This window comes from Perognathus longimembris, chromosome 2 (assembly GCF_023159225.1).
Source record: "Perognathus longimembris pacificus isolate PPM17 chromosome 2, ASM2315922v1, whole genome shotgun sequence".
NCBI classification, from domain to species: Eukaryota; Metazoa; Chordata; class Mammalia; order Rodentia; family Heteromyidae; genus Perognathus; species Perognathus longimembris.
In genome coordinates, this window is record NC_063162.1 from 26,155,147 (window position 1) to 26,173,274 (window position 18,128).

The 18,128-nt window shown below is 43.2% G+C and overlaps 1 protein-coding gene and 1 pseudogene across 2 annotated transcripts in view; one reads left to right on the forward strand and one right to left on the reverse strand.

Annotated features, from left to right (window-relative positions):
* Window positions 1-18,128, forward strand: part of Aldh18a1 (aldehyde dehydrogenase 18 family member A1) — a 41,718-nt gene that overhangs the window by 890 nt on the left and 22,700 nt on the right. The window contains exons 2-7 of one of the 2 annotated variants that reach the window (XM_048338595.1): window positions 3,342-3,457; window positions 11,880-12,094; window positions 12,623-12,772; window positions 12,863-12,967; window positions 16,899-17,057; window positions 17,461-17,551. In XM_048338595.1, coding sequence (XP_048194552.1) covers window positions 3,370-3,457; window positions 11,880-12,094; window positions 12,623-12,772; window positions 12,863-12,967; window positions 16,899-17,057; window positions 17,461-17,551 — 808 coding nt within the window. In that variant the 5' untranslated portion in view covers window positions 3,342-3,369. The remainder of the gene's footprint in view (window positions 1-3,341; window positions 3,458-11,879; window positions 12,095-12,622; window positions 12,773-12,862; window positions 12,968-16,898; window positions 17,058-17,460; window positions 17,552-18,128) is intronic. The other variant, XM_048338596.1, reaches the window with a different exon arrangement.
* On the reverse strand, window positions 6,490-7,195 carry LOC125342107 (annotated as a pseudogene).

An 18,128-nucleotide genomic window follows, 5' to 3' on the forward strand; every position in this document is an offset into this window, starting at 1 on the left:
AACAGATGAGATTTTATCTACACGACACATTCACACATATACCCTTTGCTCCTGGGATTATGGTCTGCTTTTTGCTGGCCTAATAGAATTGGACTCAGCCCACCCACATCCGTGACAGACAGGTAGCACAGGGGAAATCTTAAGGAGGTAACTGGGTGGACCTTCAGCATTCGGAGATTTCTGTTACCTTAGATGAGAGAAGCCTATAATAATGGGTAATGTCATAACCAGCAGTGACAACTGGCTTCCTTATCCTGTGATAGGTCCTGGAGGAAACAAAAAATTGTAAGAAGGTTTATGTCTAAAAGACAGAGGGAAGAGACTGACATTTATTAAGTACCTGTTGTACCCAAGCATTGTTTATGCATTATCTCACTTAATTCTCATAGTGTCTCAGGTCTTTACTGTAGTTATCCCTCCTTTACAAAGGAGAACACTATATCCAGAAGACACGCCACCATTCGCAAGTAGGTCCGTGAACCCAAGTCTGACCAGTGACAAAGACCTTGTTCCCTATCCTGTTCACCACACTGTCAATAGAAAGACTGTAAGCCATTTGGGAAAAACAACACTAACAGGTTAACCTGGTTATATCTTTCTGTTTAGAATGTGTACAGATACTTGACAAATATTCTAAGACAAAATGTGGCAGCTGGTTATCTCCAGGCTTGAAGTATAAAGTAGCTAGGGAAGGTTTCCTAGGAGGAAGAGAATAGGAATTGCATGTCCAGCTTTGATTATTTGGCTAATTTGTTTTTTGTCAGTCATAGGGCTTGAACTCAAAGTCTGAGTGCTACCCCTGAGCTTTTTTTGCTCAAGGCTAGTGCTCTACCACTTTGAGCCACAGCATCACTTCCAGTTTTCTGGTGGTTAATTGGAGATAAGAGTTTCCTGCCCTGGCTGGCTTTGAACCACAATCCTCAGATCTCAGCCTCCTGAGTAGCTAGGATTATAGGAATGTGCCACCAGCACCCGGCTTTGTTTTATTAGCAGTATAAGGGATTGAACAAAAGGCCTTGTGCCTACTGGTCAGGTTCTCTACACTTTGAGCCATCCCTCCAGCCCCTTTTTGGCACTGGTTTTTTTCATTTTGTTTTGTGCCAATACTAGGGCTTGAACCATGGGCACTGTCCTTTAGCTTTTTTTACTCAAGGCTAGCATTCTACCACTTGAGCCACAGCTCCACTTCCAGCTTTTTGGTAGTTAATCAGCGATAAAAGAGTCTCACGGACTTTCCTACCTAGACTGGCTTTGAACCTTGATCCCCAGATCCGAGCCTCCTGTGTGGCTAGGATTACAGGTGTGAGCTACCTGCATTCAGCTTCCCCTGGGTGTTGTTGAGGTAGGGTCACTCTGTATGCCCTAGCCAGCCTAGGCTATGATCCGGCTATGTATGCTTCTCTGTGTGGCTGGAATGACAAATGGTCACCATTGTGCTCAGCCATTCATTGAGATGAAGTCAGGAGAACTTCTTTTTACCTGGATTGGCTCTAAACCATGATCCCCAGTCTCTACCTCCCAAGTAACTCGGATTACAGATTTGAGGTATTTTGGAGCATTCACATCTGAACAGTTGTTTAGCAGGTATTAATGAAAGAATGTGTTTAGTGGCTCCAAACATAGGCCAGAGGCTGATGTTACACTTCGCTGTTCTACAGAACCAAAATCTACAAGCCATCACTCAGCACATGGAGTTGTATCAGGTGCTGTATGTATTATAGCAGGGATATCTACTCTCTCTTCTCTCTCCATTTCTGTGCCTTTGGGCAGTATAATCACAGAGAAATACATGCTGTCCCTTGCTTTTCTGTACTGTGGGGCTAAGTGCTACTTTTTCAAGACAACTTGAAAAAGAGAATTGGAATATATCCACCCACCATTCTATAGAGTACAAGTTAAAGAGAGACCCACAAGCAAAGGAGATATAGTGGGGCTTTTTCTTTCTTACCTTGTGAAAACAGCTGTGTCTCTGTGGCACAATGTGACCTGAAAGAATGAATGGCTTCTTCTCTGTATACATATATGAAGGCATTCATGAGTGAGTGTGTCTGTGTGTGTGTGTATGTGTGTGTGTGTATGCATGTATAAAATTCTTTTTTTTTTTTTTTTGGCCCGTCCTGGGCCTTGGACTCAGGGCCTGAGCACTGTCCCTGGCTTCTTTTTGCTCAAGGCTACTAGCACTCTGCCACTTGAGCCACAGCGCCACTTCTGGCCGTTTTCTGTATATGTGGTGCTGGGGAATTGAACCCAGGGCCTCATGTATACAAGGCAAGCACTCTTGCCACTAGGCCATATCCCCAGCCCTGTATAAAATTCTTGTTTGCCTAAAGTTTCAGGTTTGACCCAGAGTGGAAAAGTGCCCATAATACCCTTGTCCTCCAGGCTGAGATGTGCAGCTATGGCTTCCAGGAGATATCCTCAGGTGTCATTTAAGATGCTTGCCAGTAAGCAATCCCCAGGGATGCCTTAGGTTCCTGTGGGCAACAGGAAGAAGGAACTGGTCTTTTTTCTCATGGCTGGCAAAGGTCAAGCTGACCTTTTACATATGCGAGCTTTCTGTTTTGTTGGGAGGTGTTAGCAGGAAAAAGAAGGAAATGGCTGCTTTGATAATCTGCTGGTAGAAGTATTATTATAGTAGAAGTATTATAATGATGAAATATCACTGTGCAAGCATAGCTTGAAGATTTTAGTCATTCAAAATATTCTGAGCTGGAGGCATGGCTCAAGTGGTAAAGGGCCAGCTGAGTAAGCAAGCAAGCACGAGGCCAAAAAAAGACTCATAATCTTGATTTTGCTGCCTGCATATATAAAAACTAAGGGGTACTAGAAAAAGAAAAACCAAGATTGGACCTTAGAAGGAAGCCTTGTTGATTCTCTCCTATAATACAGAGGAAGTAGCAGTTTCTCTAGTACATTACAGTTGGTTTTTTTTTTTTTTTTTTGCCAGTCCTGGAACTTGAACTCAGGGCCTAAGCACTGTCCCTGGCTTCTTTTTGCTCAAGGCTAGCACTCTACCACTTGAGCCACAGTGCCACTTTTTCTATATATGTAATGCTGAGGAATCAAACCCGGAGTTTCATGTATACGAGGTGAGCACTTTACCACTAGGCCATATTCCCAGCTCCCTCTGATACATTAGAGTTGGGAGGAGGAGGATCCCATTTGTACTCTGAGAGAATGGAGGGTGGAGGGAAAGGAATGAATTGTCTGATATTTGCCATAAGTTGCTTTTTCCACGTTTTTATTTGTGCACATTAATTGTACACTATGTTAGTTTCATTGTATTCCCATACATGTATGTAATATTGACCCTCTCGCTATTTTTTTAATGTATTCTGCAGATACTTGGATTTGTGGCCACATCTCAGCATGTTGACTCAAGTTTGGCGCTCCAGGTTCCAGTCCTTCAGTCAACATCTTCTGCCCTGTGTCCAGTCCACATCGGTCTCTAGATCTCGTATGTACCATTGATGAGAAGGGTGAAAAATGTGTGCTCAGTTTGTGTCTCAAGGGTATAAAGGAAGGGGGAAAAGTTGTAGTTTGGAAGAGCTGCACAAAAACAAGGTTGCCTGCTGGTGAAATGTTCTAAGTTATGTGTATTTGTCAACAATGTGTTCTCTATAGTCATTCATCTCAATATTCAGATAGGCTGGGTTTTTTTGCCATTTAATTAGGTGTTTTAATTTTGAGATAATTACATATTCTGTTGAGAGCTAGGCATTGTGGTACACCACCATAACCCCAGCAGAGCCGTAACTAGGAGGAGGAGATAGGACTATGCAGACATCCAGACCACCCTGGGCAAGTGTAAGACAAGCCTGAGATACCTAGTGAGATTCTATAGTTAACTGGTAAAGCTCTTGCTTTCCTAGCATGCACAAGATTCTGAGTTCAGTCCTCAGCACTGCTAAAAGAATAAGGAAAATAAGAAATAATTCAGAGGGCTGGGAATATGGCCTAGTGGTAAAGTGCCTCGTATACATGAAGCCGTGGGTTCGATTCCTCAGCACCACATAAATAGGAAAAAAAAACTCAGAGGTGGCGTTATGGCTCATAGTGGTAGAGTGCTAGCCTTGAGCAAAAAGAAGCCAGGGACAGTGCTGCTCAAGCCCTGAGTTCAGTCCTCAGGACTGGCAAAAAAATAAAAAAATAAAAAATAATAATAATACAGAATGCTTCAATAAATGTTTCAGCCACAGTGTTGACATTGATACAGTCAAGATACAGAACTGTTTTAGTGAACACAGGAAGATGGAGAGTTGGAGGCCAGCCTAGGCTACACAGGGAGCCCCTGTATCAACACCAAGGACAAAAAAAGACTGGGGTGTAGCTCAGAGGTAGATCTTTTCTAGTGCAGGGCCCTGGATTCCACCCTAGCATCACAACAAACAAAAATGAAAAACAAACAAGAAAAGACACAGGCTATTTTCATTACCAGAAGATCCTTCATGTTTGTCTTTTATCTCTTTTCTGCACTTTCTCTCTATACTAAAGGGTTTAGGTTTTTCTTTTTTTTTTAACACTTTGATTCTGCACAGATTCAAGTCACCAAATGTATTCTTTTTTTTGGTTTTGTTTTAATTACTGAGTGGTAGCTAATTGTATAAGTGTAACACCACATTGATAGACATCTGGGTTGGTGGGTGGGAACAGTTATGAGTAAGGTTGCTTTGAACATTAGTGTACAGTACTTTGTGTGAACATAGTTCTGGGATAAGGGCTCAGGAGTTCCCTTGTTAGATCAGATGGTAGTTGGATGGTTTTTTAAAAAAAAAATTGACTGAAAACTACAAAACTTTTTGCAGAGTAACAACCACTTTTTATTGCACTCATTCATGTTTGAGTGAACCACTTGCTCTACATCTTCATCAGCATGTGACGTCACTTCCTTTGATTTCAGCCACTGTGATAGATGCATAATGGTGTCATAAGGTGACGTGAACTTGCTTTCCCTAATGCCTACCAATGTTGAGCATCTTTTCATGGGTTTATTTGCCATCTGTACATCTTTGGAGAAATGTCTGGTCATGTCAGTTGCTCATTTTCAGTTAGTAGATTTTTTGTGTTTCTACTGTTGAACTTTGAGAATCCTTTATATCTCATAGATAGTAGTGTTTTGTCAGATATGTGCAGATATTCATATATATTTGCATATATAAAAATACTTGTATATCTGCAAATACTTTTTTCCCAGTTTGTTCATTTGTCATTCATTCTCTCAACAGGTTCTTTCACAGAGCAAAGGTGTTTTGTTTCATTTTGATGAGGTCTAGCTCATCAACTTTTCTTCTTTTTTTTTTTTTTTCTTTCCAGTCCTGGGGCTTGGGCCTCAGGGCCTCTTTTGCTCTACTACTTGAGCCACAGCACCACTTCCAGATTTTTCTGTTTATGTGGTGCTGAGGAATTGAACCGAAGGCTTTATGCATGCTAGGCAAGCACTCTACCACTAAGCCACATTCTCAGCCCTCAACTATTCTTTTAATGAATTATACTTTTCATGAAGATTTTCTCCTATTTTTTTCTGAAACTTTTTTTTTTGTTTGTTTTTTGTCCAGTCCTGGGCCTTGGACTCAGGGCCTGAGCACTGTCCCTGACTTCTTTTTGCTCAAGGCTAGCACTCTGCCACTGAGCCACAGCACCCCTTCTGGCCGTTTTCTATATATGTGGTGCTGGGGAATTGAACCCAGGGCTTCATGTATACAAGGCAAGCACTCTTGCCACTAGGCCATATCCCCAGCCCTTTCTGAAACTTTTATAGTTTCACATTTTGCATTTAAATTCAAGATGCCTTAAGAGTTAAGTTTTGTATGAAGTATGAAATTAAGGTCTAGGTTCATTTTTGGAACTATTGATACCAGATTTCTCATCCTCATCTGTTGAAAGGTTGTTTATGATCTTTTGGCTGGGCCCTCTCTTTGATATCACTTATTTTGTGTGTGCTACTGCTGGTGCTTGAACTCAGAGGCTCACACTTTTGCTCAACTTTTTGCTCAAAGCTTGAATTGTACCACTTGAACCGTACCTCTACTTCCCAGCTTTTTACTGGTTAGTTGAATCTCTCAGAATTGTCTATTTGAGCTGGCTTTGAACCATGATCTTCAGATCTCAGCCTCCTGAGTAGCTAGTATTACAGGCATGAGCCATCTGCAGCTGGCTTAAAATCTTACCAGTAGGCTTTCTCTCTAGGTCTCACTGTAAGATGACTAAGATGATTTGCTTATTGTCATCTAGAAAAAAAAAATGTATTTTACATTGGTGTAAGAGCAGTAGAGTTACAAGTTTAGGATCTAGGGCCAACCTCCTTGACTTTGAAAACAGCTTTATTGCTTAAAATTAAATAACTAAAACAGAGTGTGTGTGTGTCTGTGTGTCTGTATGACAGTTCTGTGGGTTGGCATCTTGGACCAGGCTTCACTTGGAGTTGTTTGTTGCAGCTCTCAGACTGACTCAGCTCTGATTGCTGAGGACCCAGGGCGGGGGTGGGGGGAACTTCTGATATCCTGGATCATCAGTGTTCCATATGAACTCCACCCATCAGCAAGCTATCCATGTCTTCTTCATATATTCTGCAGGATCCCAGCAACAGCAAGAATGGAAGTTGCAATGCTTCTCTTTTTTTTTTTTATAAAGTTTGTTTTTAAATGAAAGTTGTATATAAGATTATTTCATTCCTGCATCTTTTCAGTTGTTTCTTCCTTGTATTTGCCCTTTTCCTTTCCTGCTTGGCAGGATTTGGCTTTCTGTTCCAGGATCTTTTGATGGTCCTTGTCCAGTTTCAGCCTGGTGATTACCACCTTGATGGGGTGAATGCCCACATGGACAGTGGTGCTATAGGCCTTCATTCGATGTAGATGACATACGTCTTCCTGTAAACCTGGACCACTTTGCCAATCTGCTGACCTTCAGCGTGTCCCTGAACAACCTGCATCTCATCATCCTTTTGGATAGGCATAGACTGCACATCATACTTCTGTCTTAGCTCTTTGGAAAGAGGGGAAGACATAATCTTCCTGCAAATGTGGGAAGGTGCATTGAAATGCCTTTTCCAGTTCTTGCTTAGGTCAGAAGTGACAAAGGGATTAAATTTTATTGTGACCCGCTCCTGCTTCAGCCATGGCCGAAAAAGGGAAGAGGCTTCTTGAGTCTTAAGCCAAAAAAAAATTTTATACTTCTGTGTTATTTCTTTCTGCTGCATTGTTCTGGTCTAAGAAATTACCAGGCCAGCCCAGATCAAAGGAGTAGTCAAATAGATTCCACCTGTTGATGGTAGAAACTACAAATTATTGTGGCCATTTTGTAATCTGGTAATGTTGGTAAATTACTTAAATTTCTTGTTTCCCCTTATTTGCAAACTAAGGGATAGCGTTAATAATAACTAATAATGCATAAAGCTTCTCCATTTGTTATGACAAAATACCTGAAACAAAATCAACCTAAAGGAACCTAAAGGAGGAATGACTTAATGATTATATGGTTTGGGGTGTTTGATTCCATATTTGGCTGGGTCCATTGCTCTCAGTCCTGTGCAAGGTAGCATGGCAGAAAGGCATGGGAGGAGGGGCTGGGAAGTTGTTCTCATGGCTAGCAGAAATTAAAGTGAGAGAAAGGAGCCAGAGGTGAGAGCCATCCATGAAAGGCATATCCCCACTAACCCTCATCCTCCAGTTAGACCCACCTCTACAGCCCATTCAGCTGTGACCTCATCAGTACTTAAATCCTTTAGTGAAGTTAGCACCCTGTAGGAGCATCACTTCTCAGTTGTGCCACCAGTTGGGTACCAAGGCTTCAGTACTTGAGCCTTTTGGTAGACACTTTGTATCCAACTGATGATAATGATGGCTAACATTGTTCTTTGAATCCCAGCTAATGTTGACTGTTAATTTGTGCCAGTTCCTGTTTGTTCATTAACGTGCTCCATCTCTTATAATGACCTTATGGAATAGATAAGGTATCAGCAAGTGAGCAGAGAGATTGAGATTGAGAGACTGAGTCATATATAGCGATGCTATCTAGGACTAATATAGTATATATGACAGATATGATTTCTTTGTGTATATGTCATATGACTACTTAGCATAGCTCCTGATATGTTTTTCAGTATTTTCATGGTTGGTTTTATTTATTCTCATTAGCCTCTGATACAAGGAAGCACCTACTGATACTTGCCCCTATATTATTAGATGTTTGTATCCAGATTTTGTGTGTGTTTTTTTAGTATTCACTGAACATAATGAGCAGAAGAGCAGAAAATAAATACGGTAAAAAAGGTAAAAGGTAGACAGGAAGGAAAAAAACATAGGAGAGAAGCCATGCTAGATCCCTTCTTCTTAAGGCTTCCAAGACAGCTTCGTTGGTTACTGATCATAAAGAATTAGATGAAGAGATAAAGGACTTTATTGACATATAACCCATGGCACTTTTGAAGAGTATGGACAACGTCTTCCCACCCCTCTATACCTTATTATCTCCTCAGACATACTAGAGAAACAGATTTACTTAGGGGCTTAGAGCCTGATTATTCACGTAGGCATTATGGATTTTCCTTTTATCAGTCTGCTTTCTATCACTGTGACAAAATGCCCAAGGAAAAAATCAGTTAAAGTGAGGAAAGGTTACTAAGGGTTCTGTCTATAGTTTCTTGGCCCTGCCTGTGGTGAGGTAACCATGCCATGGTGGACGTCTGTGACCAAGAAACTGTTTACATCATGGCAGCCATGAAGCAAGGAGAGAAAAGAGGAGCTAGAGTCCCATCATGCTCTTCATGGGTACACCTCCATGACATCACTTCCTCCCACTAGGCCCCACCTCCTAAAGCATGGATGGGGACCTTTTTTCTCTGGTAAGGGCCATTAAAAATTATGTGTGTGTGAGTTAGTATTACTGGGGTTTTGAACTTAGTCCTCACATTGGGCTTGTTTGCCCAGCTGGTATGCTACCACTTGAGGCTGCCTCTAACCCAGCTTTTTGCTGGTTATTTTCTGCTCATACTCCCTTTGATACTTTAGATCTCAACCTGCTGAGTAGCTGAGATTACAAGCATGAACCACCAGCAGAAGCACCATTTAAATTTTTATAACATTACAGGCCATACAAAATTATCAATACAGGGCTGGGAATATGGCCAAGTGGTAGAGTGCTCGCCTTGTATACATGAAGCCCTGGGTTTGATTCCTCAGCACCACATATGTAGAAAAAGCCAGAAGTGGTGCTGTGGCTCAAGTGGTAGAGTGCTAGCCTTGAGCAAAAGAAGCCAGGCACAATGCTCAGGCCCTGAGTTCAAACCCCATGGACTGGAAAAAACAATACACCACAGGTGTATTGATATACCAATATACCATATCAGTATTATCAGTACACCACGGGCAGCCAGTGAAAAGCATTACATTGTACCAAATGATTCCATGATTCCACAAGCCTTTTAGGGTCTGTGGTCCAGCTGGAGATTACCTACCTTTGCAAGGTTACGGTGCCTCCGGGTAACACCACAGTCTGGCCACCAAGCTTTTATCCATAACAGTCTTCAGTGCTAACTGTAGAAAGTCTCATACACTGTAGAATATAAAGGATGTGTGGGAAAGTAGATGGCTTTGCTCAACCAAATCCCCAAATTCCTACACTCCTTAATACAAGGACCTACTGACCTTTATTTTTGCATCTACTTGGAACCTTGCTGATCATTGTGACCTCCTCTTGAACTTTGTCAGTTCTAATATGCTGTGACCCAATTTTCTGCAGCCAGAATGACCCTCAGCTGCCAGGCTCTGAGCCAAGCCACCCTCTTCTGATACAGACCATGAGTCATACCTCTTGTTCATGCTAACCAGGCTGCTGGGTTCTGATTGGATCACCTGGACTTGGAGGCTGGCACTATCTGCCCCTGAGGTGCTCCATCACGCTGCCATGCCCATACCCTTCATAGGACAAGACAGACCCTGCAGAGGATAGAGGAGACAAATGGCTAGTCCTAACAGCTCCCAAAGAGGTACACACTTAGTGCCGCACTGACCTCTTAAAGCACCATGATGCTCACAGGCCCAAATCCAAGGGAGTAAGTCTCTCCCAATACCACCTACTAGGTTACTGGGGCCAAACGTCCATGTGTACAACTTGGAAACTCAGCTTAGGTGTGCACATTGTTGAGGATGATATCCCTGAAGACTGAAGTACTTGCTAAACCAGTGAAGAGGAACAGCCCTGACAATTGCCCCTAGCAGGGGGACTGTGCACCTGTGGGTGTAGCAAGGGTGCCAGAGCCCTATGTCTATCTCAGATTCTCCCTGTCTAAGTAACTGCGTGCATGACCTAGATTGCAAGTGTATTGTGAATAAGGTCAAATTGTTTTGTTTTTGTTTTTTGTGTCCATCCTGGGACTTGAACTCAAGGCCTGGGCACCATCCATGAGCTTTTGTTCTCAAGACTAGGGCTCTACCACTTGAGCCACAGCTTTACTTGCAGCTTTTTGGTGGTTAATTGGAGATAAGAATTTCAGACTTTGCTGCCTATGAAGCTACAATTACAGGTGTGTGCCACTAGCTCCTGGCTTCTAGAATATATTTTCAACATGGAATGTTGCATGAAAGAACTGGATACTTTTGTTTATTTTTTGCCAGTCCTGGGGCTTGAACTCAGGGCCTGGCTTCTTTATGCTCAAGGCTAGCACTCTGCCACTTCAGCCACAGCACCACTTCTGGCCATTTTCTATATATGTGGTGCTGGGGAATCGAACCCAGGACTTCATGTATACGAGGCAAGCACTCTTGCCACTGGGCCATATTCCCAGTCCAGAAGTGGATACTTTTAAATCTTGTATTTTACTGGCACATCTTTAGAAAAGATGGTTTTATTTGTACTGCAGCATTGTTTGAATGTGCCTTTGACTGGTGTTTTGGATGGGACTCGTGTAGAAGGAGAATGAGAACATGCTACACATAGTTTGGTTTGGTTTTTTTTATCTGTTTCATTTTTGTTAGGAGAAAGAGCATCACTATGTAGCTCATGCTGGCCTCAAACTTGAGATCTTTCTGCCTAGATTTCTAGAGAACTGGGATTACAGGGGTATACCACCATGTTTAGGCTCAGTATAGTTGGCGGTGGGGGGGGCTTTTTTCTTTTCGCCAGTCCTGGGCCTTGGATTCAGGGCCTGAGCACTATCCCTGGCTTCTAAAATTTTGCTCAAGGCTAGCACTCTGCCGCTTGAGCCACAGCACCACTTCTGGCCGTTTTCTGTATATGTGGTACTGGGGAATCGAACCCAGGGCTTCATGTATGCGAGGTGAGCACTCTTGCCACTAGGCCATATTCCCAGTGCGCTCTCTCGCTTGCTCTCTCGCTCTCTCTCTCTCTCGCTCTCTCACTCTCTCGCTCTCTCTCGCTCTCTCTCTCACTCTCTCGCTCTCTCGCTTGCTCTCGCTCGCTCTCTCACTCTCGCTTGCTCTCTCTCTCTCACACACACATCCTGGGCTTGCACTCAGGGCCTGAGCACTGTCCCTGGCTTCTTTTTGCTCAAGGCTAGCACTCTACCACTTGAGCCATAGCTCTGTTTATGTGGTACTAAGGAATCGAACCCAGGGCTTCATGCATGCAAGGCAAGCACTCTGCCACTAAGCCATATCCCCAGCCCTTTGTCTTTTTTTTTAGACAGGGTTTCACTATGTCACTCAGGGTATCCTGATCCTCCTGCCTCATGTTCCCAGGTGCTGTGATTATAGGCATATACCGCTATGCCCAACTTAGGTATTGTTTGATAGAATGTTGCACTGAGGTAATGATGTAAAGCTGTTTTGAGGTGAATGGCTGATACTGTGAATTCATCATTTCACTGGAAATTATTCTTGTCTCTTTCTTCTTTCTTGCATCTGGCTTTGTTGGGGGGGATACAGATCGTGTCCAGCCTCCCGCTGTCACACATGTCCGGTCGTGGAGTAACATCCCCTTTATCACCGTACCCCTCAGTCGTGCACACGGCAAGTCCTTTGCCCACCGCAGTGAGCTGAAGCATGCCAAGAGAATCGTGGTGAAACTGGGCAGTGCTGTGGTGACCCGAGGGGATGAGTGTGGCCTGGCTCTGGGACGCTTGGCCTCTATTGTTGAGCAGGTAATTGCCCAGAGGAGAAATTCTGATGAACTTAGTGAATCAGGATCTCTAAGTTCTTCTTTCTTACTGTCACCTTGTAAAATGTAATCTTGGTTTGAGTGCAGTAACTTTAACCCAGTCAGAAAAACTCGTCCCATGTGCAAGCAGGGAGAGATAGCATCCCAGGGCAATAGAAAGGGATGTCAAGGAGTAGAGCTAATGCCATGCTGTTCATCCCTCAGACTTCTTAGTGATAGGAACTGTGTGTGTCAACAGTTCTTTTTCGTGGTATTGGGGATTGAATTTAGGGCCTCGTGCTTGTTGGATGAACACTGTGTCTCGAGTCACACTCCTCTTCACCGTTGGTTCACCGTTGGCCTTGCGGTGCATCAGAGTCATCTATGAAACTGGACAATTTGAATATCAGTCCATTGTCATCCTCTTCCCTGGGTCTTTTGTGAAGAGAGGATTTGTAGTGCATTGGGGAGGGTGGTATATGGGTTGCGGACTCTAGGCAGGTGCTCTAACATTCCCCTGTCTTGATGCCAGGTATCAGTGCTGCAGAATCAGGGCCGAGAGATGATACTTGTGACTAGTGGAGCGGTTGCCTTTGGCAAGCAGCGCTTACGCCATGAGATCCTTCTGTCTCAGAGCGTGCGGCAGGCTCTGCATTCAGGACAGAACCAGCTGAAAGAGATGGTGAGCGCTGGTTCCCCAACCCTGGGACAGATCAATCCTTGGCTCTTCTTCCCTTTCCCAACCACACTTTATCTGATTGGTGGATTACAGGCAATCCCAGTCTTGGAGGCTCGAGCCTGTGCTGCCGCCGGACAGAGTGGGCTGATGGCCTTGTATGAAGCCATGTTTACCCAGTACAGCATCTGTGCTGCCCAGGTAAGAGGGAGGGTGTCTGGAGGCATGGGACCTGTGAAGCAAGAAGCCTGCAAGCAAAGCTCTGTAGCCCCATGACAGGATATAATAGTCTCAGCCTTAGCACTTCTTAATACATGAGGAGTCTTTTAAGTCTTTTCCTGATCTGAAAAATGAGGATATCAGTGTCTGCTTCCAAGAGTTTTTGAAAGTACTCATTGAGAAAATACATGAAAAGTGTTCAGGACAGTATATGGTACCAAGTGTTTAGCTGCTGAACATAGAAAGTCAGATGTCTGATTCACTGGTCTTTTTGACTTCAGCTAATTTGCTTCTCTGGTAACCTAGTTGTATTTTATAGTAGGTATTTATTAAGCTTTGGAAAGAGAAATGCTGGTTGTTGGTTGGCATTAGGGAAACATTTTGAGGCACCTGTAGTATACCAACCAGTCTATTGAGCACAGGGGATACTGTGGTAAGCCAGCTAGACAAGATTCCAGTCCTCGTGGGACTCAGACTTTATTTCTACACTATTTCATTATTAAATTTCCTGAAACATTTTCAACTGTACTTTATTCGGCTGTTCAGGTGTGTATTTACACTTAGAAGTCACATCATAATACAACTGGAAAAACAATCTTAACTCCCCAAGTTATTTTCACATTCCTATGCTGCTCCTCGCACTCAGATCAGATGTTATTTCACACAAGCAAAATGGTTCTATATATATTGATTCAAGTTTTTGTTTTGGGTTTTGCGGGGAGAAGACAGTACGAGGAGTTGAACCAGGGGTTATACTTGTTAGGTAGGCTCTACCATTGAGCCATGTCTTTAGCCCCTTTTGAGAGAAGATATCCTTTTATGTCCTAGCTGGTCTGGGCTTCAGTCTTCCTACTTGTGCTCTTCCCTGTATTTCTGGAATGACAGGTACACACCACTACACCCAGCCAATGGTCGAGATGGGGTCTGACTTTCTGTGCCCAACTGGCCTTGAATGGCGTTTTCCCTAGTAGCCAGGATTATAAGCTTGTGCCACCAGTCTTGACTGTTTGTTTGGGTTTTTGTTTTTTTTTTTTGCCAGTCCTAGGGCTTTGAACTCAGGGCCTGAGCACTGTCCCTGGCTTCCTTTTGCTCAAGGCTAGCACTCTACCACTTGAGCCACAGTGCCACTTCTGGCTTTTTCTGTTAATATGGTGCTGAGGAATCAAACCCAGGGCTTCAGATAGAGGAGGCAAGCACTCTACCACTAGGCCATATTCCCAGCCCCGACTCTTGACTCTTTCAAGTTTTATTCCTTCCTTTTGTATTGGTTTTCTGGTTCTCCCATCATTTTCACAGTTGTCACCCTCAATGTCTGGTAACAGAAAGGCTTGGGTTTGTCTCTTTGTCACCTGAGGTTTGTAATCTTCCTGTTATTTTCTGTTGGTGGAGGTAGTATAAATACAATAGAAAACTTTATTTCTGTCACCTATATTCTCAACTCTCTCTTCGCCACAATCCAATGACACATTTCAGTTTTGTTGTTGTGTTTTGGTTTTTCAAGTGTGGGAACTTAGATCCAGGAGCTATGCTTTTTTACTATCTTCCCACGCCCACTCCCACCCCCAGGATTGATGCTTTTTGAGACGTTTTTGTTAACGATGTTGGATATGGCCGTAGCACTAAAGGCCAGTGCACCTCAGCCAGTGTTTACACGAACATTGAGGTTGAAGAGCTCGGCTCCCTCCAATCACCAGCAAGGACCAATGCCTGCGGCTCCGCTCCCCTGCTCTGCCCTCCCCTCCTGCCATGGTCTTCTTATCAGCCTTCGCTCTTTGCACCTTATCTTATGACTCCATATTTTCCCTTAGTGGACTTGTATAGACGACTGTTATCACTAGTTTTTGAAAACTTCTAGCAAGTCTCCCCACTCCCTCAGGCCAAAGACCTAAGTACAGTAGCTGATTTTTATCTCATAGAAGTGAAACCACATTGTATACATCAACTGACAAGTTGTACAACTGTTTGGAGATTTTTAAAGAACCTAAACTGATTTCCATCTCGGCCGTGTCCTAGTCCAGGCACAAATTTCTTTTCTGCCTTTGGAGTGAGATCATCAACACTTGTTTATGAAACTGTTCTAGTGACCGACTGGACCTTTAGACTTCCGCTCGCCTCTCTAACCCACATATTACATTCACTGTCTGGTCTTATAGCACATGACTAAAATCTGTTTGCTCAGCCTTGGCTCCATCCTCTTTCCTATAGAACTAAACTTTTCTGGAAAGTGGTTCATGATCTTTCCTTATAAAACATATGCTGCATACATATCATTTCCCAACCAGCAGCTGGCACAGGGCTGGCATCTCAGAGCTACTCAGCAAATTTTTTTGTCCAACTAGTGAGTGAATTATTTCTCCCAGTCATGTTACCACTTTGTTCTCATCGCCTCCAATTCTAGAATAGAACTTAACCAGCTCTGCTCTGACTGTTTCAGTCCCGTCCTTCTTGCCATGTTTCATCCAGTCTTTGCTACTTCAGAGGCCACATACAGCTAGACCCTTTTTCCTTTTTTCTTTTTTTTTTTTCTTTTGCCAGTCCAGGCCTTGCACTCAGGGCCTGAGCACTGTCCCTGGCTTCTCTTTGCTCAACACTAGCACTCTGCTGCTTGAGCCACAGCGCCACTTCTGGCTGTTTTCTATATATGTGGTGCTGGGGAATCGAACCCAGGGCTTCATGTATACAAGGCAAGCACTCTTGCCACTAGGCCATATTCCCAGCCCAAGACCCGTTTTCTTAAACACCAATGAAACCATTGTTCTTGAGCTTCAAGATTTGATTCCATTTTGTTTCTTGCTATCCTCTCCTGCTAAACTTTTCTCTGATACTCTGATTCAAGTTAGGAAACAGACCTTTTAACCAGTCCCCACACACAGCTCTTCTCTCTTCCTGTGAGTACTCCCTTCTGATCCTCTCTCCAGAACTAAGTTATGTCTGTAGCCCCTCTCTCAGCTTGTGACTACAGACTCATTTCCATAATCCCACATCCTCAAGCAGTCCTTCTGAAGCAGCAGAATGCTCTGCTCCAGAGCAAGAACAGTTTTAACATAACACTATTCCACTTTGTCTAATGCACTTTTCCAAGAAAGACAAACTACTCATTTACTCACTCATCAAATATCCAAGTATTTACTATGGCTAGATTCAGAAATCCTTTTTTAAATTAATGGACAGTCACTAATCCCCCCAGTGTCCCATTAAGGACATAAAAGTTTTCCTAGTTTTTTGTTGTTTGGTTTTGTTTGTCCTGGGGCTTAAACTCAGGGTCTGAGCATATCCCTGAGCTTATTTTGCTCAAGGCCAGCACTCTACCACTTGAGCCAGAGTGCTACTTCTGGCTTTTTCTGTTTATGCGGTGCTGAGGAATCAAACTCAGGGCTTCATGCATGCTAGGCAAGCACTCCACCACTAGACCGCATTCCCAGCTCCAGTTTTCCTAATTTTGTTAAATAGCTGAGATTTGGTAACAATCATAAATAAATCTTCCAGATGACTATAATTTGGTGGGGAAGAAGGTCTGAAAGAATATGATAAGGATCTGGAGTTGTTGTTTTTTTCTTATGGTCATGGGACTTGAACTTAGAGCCTTGGCACTGAACTCTTCAGCTACCCCTTTGAGCCACAGCACTGCTTTTAGTTTTCTGGTGGTTATTTGGAGATAAGAGTCTCATAGACTTTCCTGGCTTTGAACTGCAATCCTCAGATCTCAGAATCTTGAGTAGCTAGAATTACAGATGTGACCCACCAGTGCCTGGCTCTGGAGATGTGTTTTATTCTAGTTTGTATGGAGTCCAGAAGTCTGAAATTTGTCTCCCCTGCTCTGAGCATCTTGCACATTATTTGTAGGAAGTTCATCAGACTCATCACATTCATCCCTACTACATTTACTACCTTTTTTTTTTTTTAATCCTTTTAGATTTTAGTGACCAATTTAGATTTCCACGATGAGCAGAAGCGCCGGAACCTTAATGGGACACTTCATGAACTCCTCCGGATGAACATCGTTCCCATTGTTAATACCAATGATGCTGTTGTCCCTCCAGCGGAGCCCAACAGTGATCTGCAGGGGGTAAATGTGGGTAAAGTATTCCTAAGGGTTGAGCACACTGGCGACACTAATGCATGCTGCGCTGCATGTACTAACGCTGCTAGTTTGGCATGAGCAAGGTGTTGGAATTGGGAGAGAAGAGACGTGGCTGCAAGAGCTCTTCTGAGGTTGGGGAATTTCACTCACTGTGTGAGGCAGTGCCTTAAGACAGCGCTGTGAACAGGGCTTGTGTGCCAGTGGAGAGAAGTCTGCATGTCTGGAATGGGGGTTGCCAGTAAGTATTGTGTTTTGTAGGCAGAAGGGTGGCATGCAAGAGCTGTCAGCCATCCACCTATTCAGGATCATTGGCTTGCCTGCCAGCCTAGCGGGGTGGTTCTGGGAATTTCTTTTGGACTGCATAGCTCACTTGCTTTTTCCCCCTGTATTCTAGGTTATTAGTGTTAAAGATAATGATAGCCTGGCTGCCCGTCTGGCTGTGGAAATGAAAACTGACCTCTTGATTGTCCTTTCAGATGTAGAAGGTACAAAGTATTACCTTTCTTTTATCTTCATGTGTGAGCACATGAGTATCTCTCCTTATCTGAGGCCTTTCATCTTTTTTTTTTTTTTACTACCAACAGTTATTTTTGAGCCATATAGTCTAATGAAGAGGTTTTATGACCCGAAGAGGGTGGGTAAAGTCTGGAAGATGCAATTTGAATGCTGAAATATTATTTCCAGGTGCTTTTGAGATTTTATAACAGCTTTACAGAAACAAAATCCACTTACCATACAACTCACTTATTTCAAATTTACAGTTCAGCGATCTTTAGTGTATTCAGCCATCACCACAATCAGTTATGGCATGTTATCATCATGCCAACAAGGAATCTCACACCCCATTAGCTGATGTTCCCAGCTTTTACCAACTCTCAAGCCCTAGGCAGTGCATAGTCTCTCTCCCTTTGGATTAGTCTGTTCCTGACACTATATAAATGAACCGCACTTTGTGTGACTAGCTGCTCTCACTTCATGTACTTTTCAAGGTTCATTCACATTTATAGGAGACATCAATGCTTCATTTCCTTGTAAGTTTTTCTTACTATCTTCAAGTACTTA